The 13,214-nt window shown below is 54.2% G+C and overlaps 6 protein-coding genes across 6 annotated transcripts; 2 read left to right on the forward strand and 4 right to left on the reverse strand.

Annotated features, from left to right (window-relative positions):
• The first annotated feature begins 185 nt into the window (after positions 1 to 185).
• On the forward strand, positions 186 to 1,524 carry P168DRAFT_98560 (uncharacterized protein). The gene is made up of 3 exons (XM_024842260.1): positions 186 to 268; positions 345 to 1,432; positions 1,506 to 1,524. The coding sequence occupies exon 2, from the start codon at positions 548 to 550 to the stop codon at positions 1,172 to 1,174; it is 627 nt and encodes a 208-aa protein (XP_024696184.1). The 5' UTR covers positions 186 to 268; positions 345 to 547; the 3' UTR covers positions 1,175 to 1,432; positions 1,506 to 1,524.
• Positions 1,488 to 2,629, reverse strand: P168DRAFT_98573 (uncharacterized protein). The gene has a single exon (XM_024842261.1). It carries the CDS (start codon positions 2,419 to 2,421, stop codon positions 1,801 to 1,803), a length of 621 nt encoding a protein of 206 aa, XP_024696185.1. The 5' UTR covers positions 2,422 to 2,629; the 3' UTR covers positions 1,488 to 1,800.
• Positions 2,585 to 8,016, reverse strand: P168DRAFT_324977 (uncharacterized protein; the record flags this gene model as incomplete). Its single annotated transcript, XM_024840930.1, has 6 exons — positions 2,585 to 2,862; positions 2,951 to 2,997; positions 3,047 to 3,382; positions 5,099 to 5,151; positions 5,210 to 7,795; positions 7,888 to 8,016. The coding sequence occupies 6 exons, from the start codon at positions 8,014 to 8,016 to the stop codon at positions 2,711 to 2,713; spliced, it is 3,303 nt and encodes a 1,100-aa protein (XP_024696186.1). The 3' UTR covers positions 2,585 to 2,710.
• A 637-nt stretch (positions 8,017 to 8,653) lies between these two features.
• P168DRAFT_324978 (S-adenosylmethionine synthetase) lies at positions 8,654 to 10,394 on the reverse strand. The gene is made up of 4 exons (XM_024840931.1): positions 10,156 to 10,394; positions 10,038 to 10,095; positions 9,903 to 9,930; positions 8,654 to 9,848 (listed from the first exon to the last, which is right to left on the reverse strand). Exons 1-4 carry the CDS (start codon positions 10,239 to 10,241, stop codon positions 8,848 to 8,850), a joined length of 1,173 nt encoding a protein of 390 aa, XP_024696187.1. The 5' UTR covers positions 10,242 to 10,394; the 3' UTR covers positions 8,654 to 8,847.
• A 268-nt stretch (positions 10,395 to 10,662) lies between these two features.
• On the forward strand, positions 10,663 to 12,029 carry P168DRAFT_288056 (putative signal sequence-binding GTPase GPN3). Its single transcript, XM_024836702.1, has one exon. The coding sequence runs from the start codon at positions 10,872 to 10,874 to the stop codon at positions 11,766 to 11,768; it is 897 nt and encodes a 298-aa protein (XP_024696188.1). The 5' UTR covers positions 10,663 to 10,871; the 3' UTR covers positions 11,769 to 12,029.
• Positions 11,846 to 12,776, reverse strand: P168DRAFT_316085 (Apq12 family protein; the record flags this gene model as incomplete). Its single annotated transcript, XM_024839960.1, has 3 exons — positions 11,846 to 11,892; positions 12,270 to 12,680; positions 12,761 to 12,776. The coding sequence occupies 3 exons, from the start codon at positions 12,774 to 12,776 to the stop codon at positions 11,846 to 11,848; spliced, it is 474 nt and encodes a 157-aa protein (XP_024696189.1).
• Positions 12,777 to 13,214: the final 438 nt, after the last annotated feature.

Consider the following 13,214-nt stretch of genomic DNA (forward strand, 5'->3'; position numbering starts at 1 on the left):
TCAGTTGATGACCATGATGGAGAACAACACGATCGGACAGACAGGAAGGACACGAGACAGTGACTGAATAAGAAGATATGTAGTATTTACTACGTGTTAGGTGATAAGGCGTTACTTGTAATAAAGAAATCGAGAGCAGGGAAAACCGGTTTGGAAGTCTAGATCCGCATGCAGAATCTGCTCGATCAGAAGGGCCAACGCGCTGCTTTAGTCAGGGCCGGATTTGCTGTTTTGGGGCGACCCGTTGGATTCGCCGGTCTGGACTGAGGTCCGTGCTGATGACTCTTTCATCTCGTCTTCTCGGTCTGTCTGTCTGTCTGCCCTTTTTAATCCTTTCTCCCCAGGTTTCGTTCTGCTTTCTTCTGCTCTGTTGAATCTTCTTTTCTCTCCATCTTTCTGCTGCAAATCATCCAACTCCACCATATACTGCTCCACACGTGATCTCCACCACTACAATCACTACAACACTCATCCTCACACATCACATCTGCACATCTCACATCTACTACACTTGATACAACAATATATTATATATAATATATATATAATGGCCGTCCAAAAAATCATCCCCAGAGCAGAACCTCCCCCATCCAACGCAAATAAACGCTGGCCCCCCATGGCCGACAAGACCTCTCTCCCCTTCCGCCTCACCACCCTCTCCAAGCAAAAGCTCGCCCGCGAGGCCACCGCCCCGGACCCAGACATCCGCCGCTGTCTCTGCCACTTCCGTCTGCATGTCATGTCTGTCGAGATGGCCCAGAAGGATATGACCACGCGCATCAACTCGTTCGATCTCGAGTCCGAGTCGGAGTCGGAGGATGAGGACGCCGGGAACCACAAGAAGAATTTCGTCAGCCGTATTCCCGCTGTGCCGGAGCCGGCTGCGAAGAAGGATGTTAGCCCGGAGAGTGCTGCGGCTGATGCTGAGAAGGACTCGGCCATTCAAGTTCACTTTGAGGTGTCGTTTGAGCAGTCTGCCGACACTTCCAAGGAGCAGTCCCAACAGACACAGACTCAATCCCAAAGCCAACCCCAGAGCCAACCCCAAAGCCAAACGTCGGGGAAAGAGTCGGATTCAGACGGCTTCATGGAGAAAGGACGCACTTGTCTGGAGAAGACGAAGAATCTATGGCCGTCTCCAGGGCAGTGTCTGCCCATCCAGATTTCTGGGTAGTCTACTCATTCAACCCTCGACTACTCCTCTCACTTGACTACTCCTCTCACTCGACTACTTCCTCGACTGCATATACTCCTCCGACTACTTACTCGGCTCTCACTACCTACCTCTGACTACACCGCCCTCAACTGTACACATTACAGACGGAAGTCTCGCAAAAGTATCAATACGCGATAATAATGAATTACGAATTACGACTGGATTGGTTCAGCTATACATTTCTAGAATATAATAATATCAATATCAAATACAAAAGTCAATAATATTGTCTGGACCCCTACTGAAGGAATAGACTAGAGTCGCGTGACTCACAGGATTGTCTCCACAGGAGTACGTACTCGCCTTAGTCATGCGGATCGTCAGTCAGATGACCTTGTTATAGACCATTCTTAGTCAGGGTTAGTCTACTCCGTATAGGATGATCATTAATCAATCTGAAATAGAATAATAGAAACAAGAGTAGTAACAACTAGTTCATACGAAGGAAAGAAGAAAAGATTACTCCCTCCAATCATACTGCATCACCCGCACCACAAACTCTGCCATCTCCCTGCCCACCACCAAACTCACCACCAGCAACGCCGCATCAATCCCACTACTAATTGCCGCAGAAGTAATCAACCTCACCTCACCACCACCATCACCCCTTCCATACTGTAGCAACCCCCCATCCACGAACCTCTTCCCCTCCACCACTTCCACCTTCCCCCCTTCTTTATTCCCACAGATATCATCCAACCACCCCACCGCCCATAATGCGTCGTAACCCTCATCCCCCCCAACACCCCCGCCGCCCCAAGCACCACCGCCCCCGTACACACCGAGAACAAGATCCGCTCTCGAGCTCTCCCCCCTTGCCCCCGTCCCTGTCCCCGTCCCCCGTCCAACCCCACAAAAGCCCTAACCACCCGCTTCTCCACCCCCTCCGCCTCCTCAATCACCCCCGTAACAACAGCCGGCGGCGCCCCCGGCACCATCAGAATATCGAAGTCCAGACGGGCCAGTAGCTGGCTGATAGCCTCCTCGCTGGTGTTGCTGAGAACCACATCTGCTGTCACGGTTAGAGAGTCTTTCCCCACGGGGATGCTCTGCGCGCGGGCTAGCGTGGTGGTGCTGAAGATGCGGTCTGGGTTGTCCGGGTTGTGGTTGTGCAGGGCGTGCGAGAAGACTTCTAGGGGGCCCGTGAAGTCGAGGAGGTCGGCGTTGGGGTAGAGAAGGAGGCCGATTTTGTGAATTGGGCTCATCTTATTCTCTTCTTTTTTGTATGTGTGTGTATGTATATGTAGGTGTGCGTGTGTGTGTCTATTGAAAGTACTCGTGTACGGCTTATGCTGTCAGGAGTCAAGATATGAGTCCTATGATAGATATACCAGCTGAATAATACCCTCGTCTGTCCTACTCAGCTATCTTACTCTCCCCTAAGACATCAGCACCCCCCTCAGCCGCCACCAAAGCCACACCTCCTTAACAGCAGTCCTATCATCATGTTGAAACGTCCGTCCAACATCCTCCTGCGTCTCAAACGCCAACAGCTCACCCCGCGCAAACCGCATGCGCCATACACCGATCAATCGCCAGATGCAAACACCGCGCATACAGCGTCTCCTCGCTGTCGTCCGCGCACACCGCCAGCGACACCCGGTCGAGGATCCCCCCGCCGTCAGCTGGTGCAGCGTCGCAGACACCTGGTCCAGCGCGCCGTCATACAGCGCAAAGAAGATACAGTGGTTGGTTGCCTTTGTAGTCCGGCAAATGTCCGATATGCAGGTTGACCATCAGCCCCGCCCGCTCCATCAGCTTTCGCCCGGTGTACTTCGTCCCTGACACGATCGTCAGCTCGGGCTGCGCTGTCTCGACGGCCTCCCACACCTGTCGGCTGTTGACGCTGTCGACTGTAGATCTGCGGGGCCTGACGTATCCCCGCTCGGCACCAGCTGGCTGAAGTACCGCGTGCGGTGCTCGTCGTGTCCCGTGTAGTGTCGTCGTAGACTGTGGTACTTCATGTAGCAGGTGTCAGTTACCCGCCGCTTCGCAATCAACTGCCGCACCTGTCCGTCTGTCGTCTCCTGGATGCACCAGTCCCCCGGGAAAGCCTGGTCAGTCGATAGCGCAGGTAGCGATCCGTCGCCGCAGAGCAGCAGCACCCGCGGCGCCACGCTGGCCTGCGGCGATCGCGCTCGATACGTCGAATGGATATGGCTGGCTCTGGCGGGTGAGTGCTAGCTGCTGGCTAAATACTGCTGTCTGTCTGTCTGGATGATGGCTGGCTGCATGCACTCAAGCAGTTTGCTTCGACGTAAGAAGAGGTGTTATTAGTGGATGGTGGAGGGGAGTGGTGTTGCGAGGCTGGTTGGACATTGCTTATATTGATGCGTGCGCAGTTCATGTGCTACTTACCTACCTAGGTGGTAGAGTATTGTGTAGTGTAGTATAGTACGTTGCATACATGCCACTGCAGCAGCAGCAGCTACAGCTACAGCAGTAGTAGTAGTAGTAGCAGTAGCAATAGGTAGATTGAAATGAATGCCATAGGATATAGCCGCCGACTCAGCCAGCCAAAGCAACTTTCTTTGTTCAGTGTTGTAACCGAGATCAGTGGGACAGTCAATGCTGTATGTTGTATGTATCTATGTATGATGTTGCTTGATGCCATCATTGAATTTGAGAGGTAAATGAACGAAAGTAGAGAAAGTTCAATAGTAGAATAGACGAAATCATGCCCAGCAAGATGCCATGACCCATGACGGTGACAACTAAGCGGTAGTACCCTCGACAGCTATTATTCACTGTTGAGCTTGTTTAAGCAGCGTCTGATCCTACATAAGCAGACACTAATGTAGTGACGTGTACTGTGTACTCGGACTAACTGTCGCCTGCAGCGTTAATCTACCCATCGGTTCAGCCTACCGTTCCCAGCGCATAAATATATAATAACCCTGGATCAAGGGTTTATGTGGATACTCAGGCAGACAATTTACTAGCTAGCATGTTAATCCTCTGCTGAACCAGGGTTTGCGGTTACTGCCTACCTATCTACCTACTTACCTACCAAGGATAAGTCTACGAGAACCTTGATGTCTTCTCTAATGGTTGTACTAGATGAACAGTGCAGTTTTAAGCTCGCTTGACTTGGGTAATGATCCGCTGTGGTGTCTAGATTTGATGATCAGGGAAATTATTCAAAACACGTATATCATGTTGATCCCATATGTACATGTAACAACACCAAAGACATCCACGACAATGCACAGAACCCCAACAATAAGGATACAAAAGATGAACACGATACCCTATCAATGCAGCTTTCAGTCCTAGAAGACACTACTGCTCTTTCAATTCCTTGTATTCTGGTTGACGCCGTCTTGTATAGATTATAGAAATTAGCCCTCGATATGGCCAGTCATTTAGCTTTTTCTTTCGTCCTGATGGCCGAATCAAAGATTCGTCCGAATCATAAATCTAATGGCTTGCTGCCTATGCTGATTTAATTTACAGTCCGTTGTCGTCTTGTATACTGATGCTGTATGAGCCTTGTTGTCGTCTATTTTCAGTAGGTTACGGGTTCCCGTACCAGTTGCTTCTGATGGTCGTGTGTGAGAGATAGTGTAAGTCTGCTGATGTTGCACCATTGCTTGTCTCAATCATATTGGACAGCATTAGACCTGTAACTGCAACTCATACCGTCGTGTGCCACCTACATACACTTCTACTATATAATAGACAAGTCATTGTACACCACACATCATATCCATTATCGTAGGGTACGGAGTAGAATCCACACTTCATTAATCATATAATATACCCCACAAATCCCCAGTTATACACTTAAAACCCAACATCATCATCATCCCAGCCCAGCTGTTCGTAGATTGATTTCTCCGGTGTCATCGGTACGATCGATGCTGTGCCCATTCCACTCACGCTCTTCCGGACTGGTGTTCCTGGCGGTGCGGCTCGTGTCTTAACTGGTGTTCCTGCAGACTCAGGTCTCGCCTTGACTGGTGTTCCCATTGGCTCAGATCTCGTCCTGACTGGCGTTCCCATCGGCTCAGGTCTCATCTTGATAGGCGTCCCAGATGGCTCAGCCCCCATCTTAACCGGCGTTTCTTTAACCGGCGTCTCAACCAACACATCCCTCCCCCCCGTCCCAGGAACACTAATCGGAGCAGCCACCCTCGGCGGCGTCTCCAACACAGAAGCCATCTTCGCCGACCCCGTCCCCACAGCCATGGCCGAGCCCAAACCCGGCCGTTCAGACCTATCCACATACCGTGCCGAGACAGGCGTAGAAGGCGCCACGACGTCCGTAGACCGCGGGACAGGTCGGCGAGGGACGCGGAAGAGGTTCCCCGTTCCGGTTCCGGTTCCTGAGAAACTGGGGGATTGCTCTACTTGGGATGGTGGTTGGGGGGCTTTTCGACGCAGGGGCGTCTCGTGGATGCTGCTTGATGGGTCGGAGATGGATATTGAGGGGATGGTGAGGGCGTAGGTGTTTGGTCGGGGGGCTGAGCCGGGGACGATGACTGCGTCTGGGTCGGCGTCTGGGTCTGCGTCTGTGTCGAAGGGGGAGGATGGAGATGGTCCGGTTGGTTTGGGCGGGCGGGACGGACGACGTGTGAGTGTGCGCGGTGCGGCTGGCAGCATGTTTGCGTCGGTGTTGGCGTCTCTCTTCCGGTTCTTGCTCGGTGTAGCCGCGACTTGCACGCCCTGGCCGAGTGGGTTACGAACCGGGTTCTTAGACTTCCTGCCGCTGGCAGTGCGCTTGTCCGCATCGCTGGCGATGTCCTTGGCGACGAGCTGGCGGTTGGGCTTGCGGAGGGCAGAGATAGCAGCGTCGAGCTCTTTCTTCTGGTCCGCGAGGAGCTGCACCTTTCGAAGCTTGGACTCGTGCTGCCGCGCTACCGCGTTGAGGTCCACTTCGCGGTTTTCCGCCCGTTTCGCTTTTTGGATTCCGCCGCGTGCGCTGGTGCTGAGGATGGGGAGGAGGGGTTCTATTGATTCATTGCGCCGCGTGTCGACTTGGGATGGGGCTGTGTTGGTTCGGTTTAGTGAGGGTGGTGCGGGTGTTCGTCCTTGAGAGGTTGTCTGTGTGTCGGTGTGGACGCGCTGGAATGACCGGCGTGGGTGTTTGTGAGCGCTGGGACCCGGGGGTGCCTTTTTGGCGGGTGGCTTCGTAGGCGACGTGCTCGACACGCCTAGCTTACGGGTGATCGACTTGCATTTGTCTGGCAGACGAGCGGCGTAGAACGGGATGATGACCTCGGTGCAAAAGTCGCGCACGGCGTCGCTCTCGACCTTTTTGCCGGCCAGATTGGTCTGGTTCTTGGCCGAGTCGGCGACTACCGTGTCCTCGAAGCTGACGGCATGCCAGATGCACAGTCGGTCGATATGGAGCTCGAGCATGACGGCCAGATCCTGGGGCTTTTTGGCTTTCATTGTGGGGGGTGGTTCTGCGGCGTCGTCGCGAGGCTTCTTCGCTTCCTCGGCCTCCAGGGCCAAGGTTTCTAGAATAAGGAGGATCTGCAGCTGGGTTTCTCGCAGTCGCAGATCGGCAACGTGCTTCTTCACCTCTGTGTCTCGAGACGTCTCGATCAGGACGCCCTGCTCGCCGAACGCCCGATCCTTCCACCATCGGTGGACGAATTTCTCTTCCTCCGGGTACAGCCCGTTCTTGCCTAGCTTCTTCTTCCGGGGCTTGCGCTTTTTGCCAGACGGCGCGGCCTCGCCGTCCGAAATGCTAAGCAGCGCGTCTCGAATGCTCGTCGGGAGCGTCTCACGATACTTGTGGTCCATCTTCTTGGCGGTCAGGATCGCCTCCCGGTAGAAGGCGATGAGATCCGCAGGGGCAGCCGACTGGAAAGCCGCCCGACAGCGAGCCAGCGGGCCCTTGGCGAAATACGCAACAGACGTCTTGGAGACGTACAGCGCCTGCAGGTACTGCTCCCGCAGGCCATCCAGCAGATCCTGCGGCGCCAGCTGCGGATCGACCCCGCCAAGCGCCTGCGCCTCCTGCTCCAGCCCCATCGATGTCTGGAGATCGGACACGGCGCTCGGCGCTGACTCCAGCTGCGGTACCGCAGACTGCGCCCTGCTCTCAGGCACACCCACTGGCGTTACGCCGTCCCGTACGCGGTGCCCATCGTCGACACCACCGAAGACAACTGAGACGCCCGGCCTAGCCCGCGCTCCCTCCTCCTCGACACTGCGCACGGGATCCTCCACCTGCGCCAGCTGCCACCATTCTGCGCCGTCGCATACACTCACAGACACGCGTGTGGTATCATCGAGCAAGGCAGCTGGCACGGCGTTCCCCTCCTTCACCGCATGTATATCGCGCTCGTGTACGCCCCGCGCTAGTTTCAAGAGCGCGTGGATCCCCCGCTTCACCCGCTCCACTACATATAGCGAGTCGTCGGACGTCAATCGCACGGCGAGTACCGCGGGGTCTGTGTCCGGGTGCGCCTCGAGGGTAGGGATGTCCGCGACGAAGAGACTCCCTGGGTGGTTTTGCGAGAGGGCGGGGCTGATATCCAGCCAGGAGAAGGGGAGGCGCGAGCGGGGTATCCGGGCGATGGGTTCGAGGACGAAGGGGTCGTCGGAGAGGGACGCGCCGTGGGCCTGTAGATCCTGTTAGTTGCGGCGCGGGAAAATTGAGTTGCACATTAAGGGAACTAAAGTGCAAGTCAGTGTAGAATGGGAACGTTGCGTACCCGGATACGGATGGCCTGATCCTCCCAATCCCCAGGACTATGGCATATCTTGCGCTTTTTGAGAGGCGGGGCGGGGAGGTGATTGAGGGGGATGGTCTCGAGGACGCTGGCGGATCCACGCGAGGCCATGGACGCGTTGCTTAGATGGACATTATGTCTTCAGGTGACCGTAAAGATATGCAACTCGACAGATGGGGCGAAGTAAGAATAACCCCGGGTATAATTGTGATTTGAGTGGAGTATAGTAGGTATAGTGGGTTGGAAAGAAAAGATGGACTAGTTATGGCGTGGAGGAGAACGCGGTCAGGCTTGGCGTCACGCGTTTACTTCTGATTCTCTGCCTTAGTCCATAACCACTCAGTCTGTTTCTATCTGTTCCACTTCATTTCTACTCATTATTCAATCCCAGTCTATCTCAATTGATTTTCTTATTGCATTGGCTGTTATTTCACGTTCAGTCAGAAAAACTATAGAACAAGTATCATTTGAACCCCGATAAGAAGAGAACTAACACTGATCTACAGTATAATAAGAACTACACACTACACTGTATAAATTATATAATCCAATATCATTATTCTATATGGCTAATGTTTAGATTAGCACATCCGTGACCGGCGAACCGATCACGAAAAGGGCCTCAGTGGCTTGCCTCCTTGGAAGAAAGGCAACCCCAGACCGTATGTTGAAATCTCTCGCTCCCTGAAACGCCGAAACATCCTTCCCAGGAAAAAGTGGTATCATGTTGAATTTATCCTCGCCGAACCCGTTCTCCGGCAGGCGACCATGCAAATATTAAACAAACATCTTGAAAATGAGGAGATGGCTTTTTTCTTTTGTAAAACGTGTCTATGCTCGTGCTTTGAGTTGTTGAAAACAAAGCAAAATCATACATTCGTAAAAAAACACTGGCATCAGGTCACCTGAAACAGGCGGCCGCACCCGTTAGGGACGACGCGCTTAAAAGTTGAGGGCCTTGGGCTTCTCCCAGGAGAAGCTCTGGTTGGTGAAGTGGCCGTTCTTGGCGGTCTGGTAGTAGATGGGCTTGGCCAGATCCAGGGACTTGACGATGACACCGGGGCGGAGGTCGAAGTTGTTGCGGATGATCTCGACCAGCTCCTCGGAGCTCTTCTGCGAGGTGCCGTAGGTCTCGACGAAGACGGACAGGGGCTCGGCGACACCGATGGCGTAGGACAGCTGGACGAGGGCACGGCGGGCGAGGCCGGCGTTGACCAGGGACTTGGCGATCCAGCGGGCGACGTAGGCGGCGGAGCGGTCGACCTTGGAGTAGTCCTTGCCGGAGAAGGCACCACCACCGTGGGCACCCCAGCCACCGTAGGTGTCGACGATGATCTTACGGCCGGTCAGACCGGCATCACCCTGGGGGCCACCGATGACGAAGCGGCCGGAGGGCTGGACGTGGTAGACGGTGCGGTCGTCCAGCAGGTTGGCGGGGACCACCTTCTTGATGATCTTCTCCTTGATGACGGCGCGCAGCTCCTCGGTGGAGACGTCGTCACTGTGCTGGGCGGAGACGACGACGGTGTCGACGCGCAGGGGCTTGACGCCACCGTTGTCGTGGGCGTACTCGATGGTGACCTGGGTCTTGGTGTCGGGGCGCAACCAGGGGATGGAGCCGTCGACGCGGGCCTCCTTCATGGCGCTGTTCAGCTTGTGGGAGAGCAGGACGGTGAGGGGCAGCAGCTCGGGGGTCTCGTCGGTGGCATAACCGAACATGATACCCTGGTCACCGGCACCCAGCTTGTCGAGGGCCTCCTCGTAGTGCAGACCCTGGGCGATATCGGGGGACTGCTGCTCAATGGCGACCAAGACGTTGCAGGTCTTGTAGTCGAAGCCCTTCTCGGAGGCATCGTAGCCGATGTCCTTGATGGCACCACGGATGATCTTCTGGTAGTCCAGACGGGCTTGGGTGGTGATTTCACCGAAGACCATGATCATACCTATCCTAGTTAGCACAATTCATTCAACACGGGGAAGATAAACAAAGAACATACCAGTCTTGGTAGCAGTCTCACAAGCGACCTATTGTCGGGCAGATTAGCAAGGAACAGGTGGCAGAAAGCGCTGAGTTACGCAAGGGCGAGCGAAGGAGAGATAAGGGAAAATTCGATCAAGGGTCGGTTCCGTACCTTGGAGAGGGGGTCCTCCGCCAGACAGGCATCGAGGATGGCATCGGAGACCTGATCACTGTGATTGTTAGATATGATACAGAGAGGAGTAGAATAGTGTCTAGAAGAAGAGACATACGCGATCTTATCGGGGTGACCCTCACCGACAGACTCGGAGGTGAAGAGGAAAGTGCCGGCCTTAGGCCCGTTGGAAACGCTACCCATTGTGAGAGGAGGGAGGGGAATTAGAATTAGGAATTGAGTAGGAGGGTATAGGATAGGAAGAAAGGAGGTTGGAGAGTGGAAGAAGTGAAAAGGAGGGGAGAGAGAGAGAGAGGGAGGAAGATAGGAGGGGTTAAATGAGGAGGGGCTGGTGGGTTTAGAGAGAAAAGAAAAAGAGAGAGAAGAGAAAGAGGGGAAAAAGGACGAGAATGAAGAGGGGAAAAAGAAGAGAGAAGAAGAAAAAAGAGGGGCGGTGATGGACCGACCAATCACAGCCACCCAATCGGCTCTCCGATGGCGCCATTTTGGCGTTCCTCCGAGCGGTGGCGCATGGCAGAAAACCCATTCTGCCGGATCACGTAAGCCGTCATCTCGCCGTCTTTCTCCGGTTACTTTGGGCTTTGCTGACCATGAGTACAGACGACCTCGTTCTTACATCGGTTTAATTGGTGAATCTCGTCTGATTAAGACCCGACACTGTCAGACAAACATTTATCGGAGAGGAAAGGGAAAAAGATCCCCTCCAATCGGACATATCGCAGCTCAGCGCGCCCCACGTTCATCCCCAGTCGGACTACCAGAGACTTCCCTACCCAACGGACTACCGAAACATCCACCGACAACAACACCAACATGTCGAAATTCGGCGTCCTCGTCATGGGCCCGGCAGGCGCCGGCAAGACCACCTTCTGCAACGCCATGATCCAACACCTCCAAACCACCCGCCGCAGCTGCTTCTACGTGAACCTAGACCCCGCCGCCGAGACCTTCAACTACGAGCCGGACCTCGACATCCGGGACCTGATCACGCTGGAAGACGTCATGGAGGAGATGGGGCTGGGACCAAACGGTGGTCTCATCTACTGCTTCGAGTTCCTGCTGCAGAACCTGGACTTCCTGTCCGAGGCGATCGACCCGCTTTCCGAAGAGTACCTGATTATCATCGACATGCCGGGCCAGATCGAGCTGTATACGCACGTGCCGCTGCTGCCGTCGTTGGTGAACTTCTTGTCCCGCGCGGGTCCGCTCAATGTGAATCTCTGTGCGGCGTATCTGCTGGAGAGTACCTTTGTGGTGGATAAGGCGAAGTTCTTTGCGGGGACCCTGAGCGCCATGTCTGCGATGTTGATGCTGGAGATGCCGCATGTGAATATCCTGACGAAGATGGATCAGGTGCGCGATATGGTCTCGCGGAAGGAGATGCGGCGGTTTACGAATGTGGACGTGCAGTCGTTGCAGGATGCGGAGGAGGCGCCGGTGGGGGATGAGGAGGAGGCGGAGACGGGGACGGAAGACCCCTCGGCGGCGAAGACGGTCATGAGCGGGAGGTCGTTCCAGCGGCTGAACCGGGCGGTGGCGCAGTTGATTGATGACTTTAGCATGGTGTCGTTTTTGCAGCTCGAGGTGCAGGATGAGGATAGTGTCGCTGCTGTGTTGAGCCATATCGACGATGCGATTCAGTATCATGAGGCGCAGGAGCCGCGCGAGCCGAGTGATGAGCATGATATTGACTATGAGGATACGGAGTGAGGGGCTCTTCCGGACCTTTACGGGGTTTTCTATCCATACGCCTATCATACAGCTATCGGTGGCTTCGATACATGCGCTCATGGTCTACTGATCAGGACGAGCGACGCAGTCCGGTCGCTCACAGCTGACCATCAGCATCAGCTCCGACTCGCTCGGCTCTCAGCACGCGTCCTCCTACTCGGAGACAGCTTTAGCCGGACAGCTGCTGAAGCAGATACATCCGCACTAATAATAGTAATGATAGTAATGACATTATGCAGTCGTATCAACATGATCATAGCTCAACCAGGATAAACATAAGTAATAGCCAAGCAACCAAAACAACCAAAATTCCCAAACAGAGGCACAAGAAAGAACCACTCAATCAAAGATCAACTAAACAGTCCCTTCCTCGAATACCCACCCCCAGAAGCAGCCGTCGAAGAAGTCGACGAAGTAGAATCTCCCCCCCTCCCCCCCTCAATCCCCTCCCAAAACCCATCCACGAACCCCCCAACGCACCCAACACCCAGCCCACATCCCTCCCCGTCTGCACCAACCCCACCGAATAAACATAATACCCGCTCGCGAAGATAGCGCTCCACCACAGCACCCTCACCACCAGACGCACCCAGAAGAGCACCACCCGGCGGGCATAATCCAGGATCTTGAGCGAGATGTATAAGATGGCGATCAGGAGGAGCACCGAGATGTAGTCCGGGCAGGAGGAGGCGAGGAGTTTCGAGAGCGGGTCGATTAGGTAGGGATTGAGGTAGGTTTCGCGGAGGGTGGTCAGGTGGGTTGTCATCGAGGGGGACATGATCGTTGGGAGGTTGAGGGTGAGGGGGAGGGCGAGGGTGGTGAGGTTTTTGAGGAGCGGGTGGTTGAGTGGGAGGGTTGTTGTTGCTTGCGTGAGGAGCGTTTGGATTTGCTCTGGTGGTTTGGGGGTTAGTTGGGTTGTTTGGGTGTTTGTTTGGGTGTTGGTATTGGTGTTGATCTGTGGGGTGGATTACCTGGGAGATAGTCCATTTCGTGAACTGGTCTTGAGGTCGACTCGTTATGGGTGTATGTGTGTGTGTGTTTGCACTGCGGTTGAAGCGAGAAGAAAGAGCACAGGAGACAGAAGATTAAAAGTGTCTCATCGTCAAAGAATCGACAAAGCGAGATGAATGAATGACAGTGTTTGTTTGTCTGGGATGCGACAGCGACAGCCAAGATCCGAGGTCAAACCAGCCTGAAACAAACTAGTCAAACACTGATAGATAAGCCAACACATCGATCCTCACTCCATTACATACTGCTCTGGAACTCGACCTACACCTACACCTACACTCGACATACTCGACATACTGAATACTGATAATGACAATTATAATTAAGACAATCACCTCGTGACAGTCATATATACAGATCAACCATCTCCTACATACAAGCCGTCAAAATGCCCCACAGTTCTGCGAACGATAA

The sequence above is a fragment of the Aspergillus campestris genome (genome assembly GCF_002847485.1).
Source record: "Aspergillus campestris IBT 28561 chromosome Unknown P168scaffold_2, whole genome shotgun sequence".
NCBI classification, from domain to species: Eukaryota; Fungi; Ascomycota; class Eurotiomycetes; order Eurotiales; family Aspergillaceae; genus Aspergillus; species Aspergillus campestris.

Excerpts from the sequence above, each read along its gene's own strand:
- P168DRAFT_98560 (XM_024842260.1), top strand. The coding sequence starts at position 548 with ATGGCCGTCCAAAAAATCATCCCCAGAGCAGAACCTCCCCCATCCAAC.
- P168DRAFT_98573 (XM_024842261.1), bottom strand. The coding sequence starts at position 2,421 with ATGAGCCCAATTCACAAAATCGGCCTCCTTCTCTACCCCAACGCCGAC.
- P168DRAFT_324978 (XM_024840931.1), bottom strand. The coding sequence starts at position 10,241 with ATGGGTAGCGTTTCCAACGGGCCTAAGGCCGGCACTTTCCTCTTCACC. Across the intron at positions 9,931-10,037 it reads CGGAGGACCCCCTCTCCAAG|GTCGCTTGTGAGACTGCTAC; the intron begins GTACGGAACCGA and ends GCCCGACAATAG. Across the intron at positions 9,849-9,902 it reads TGAGACTGCTACCAAGACTG|GTATGATCATGGTCTTCGGT; the intron begins GTATGTTCTTTG and ends TAACTAGGATAG.
- P168DRAFT_288056 (XM_024836702.1), top strand. The coding sequence starts at position 10,872 with ATGTCGAAATTCGGCGTCCTCGTCATGGGCCCGGCAGGCGCCGGCAAG.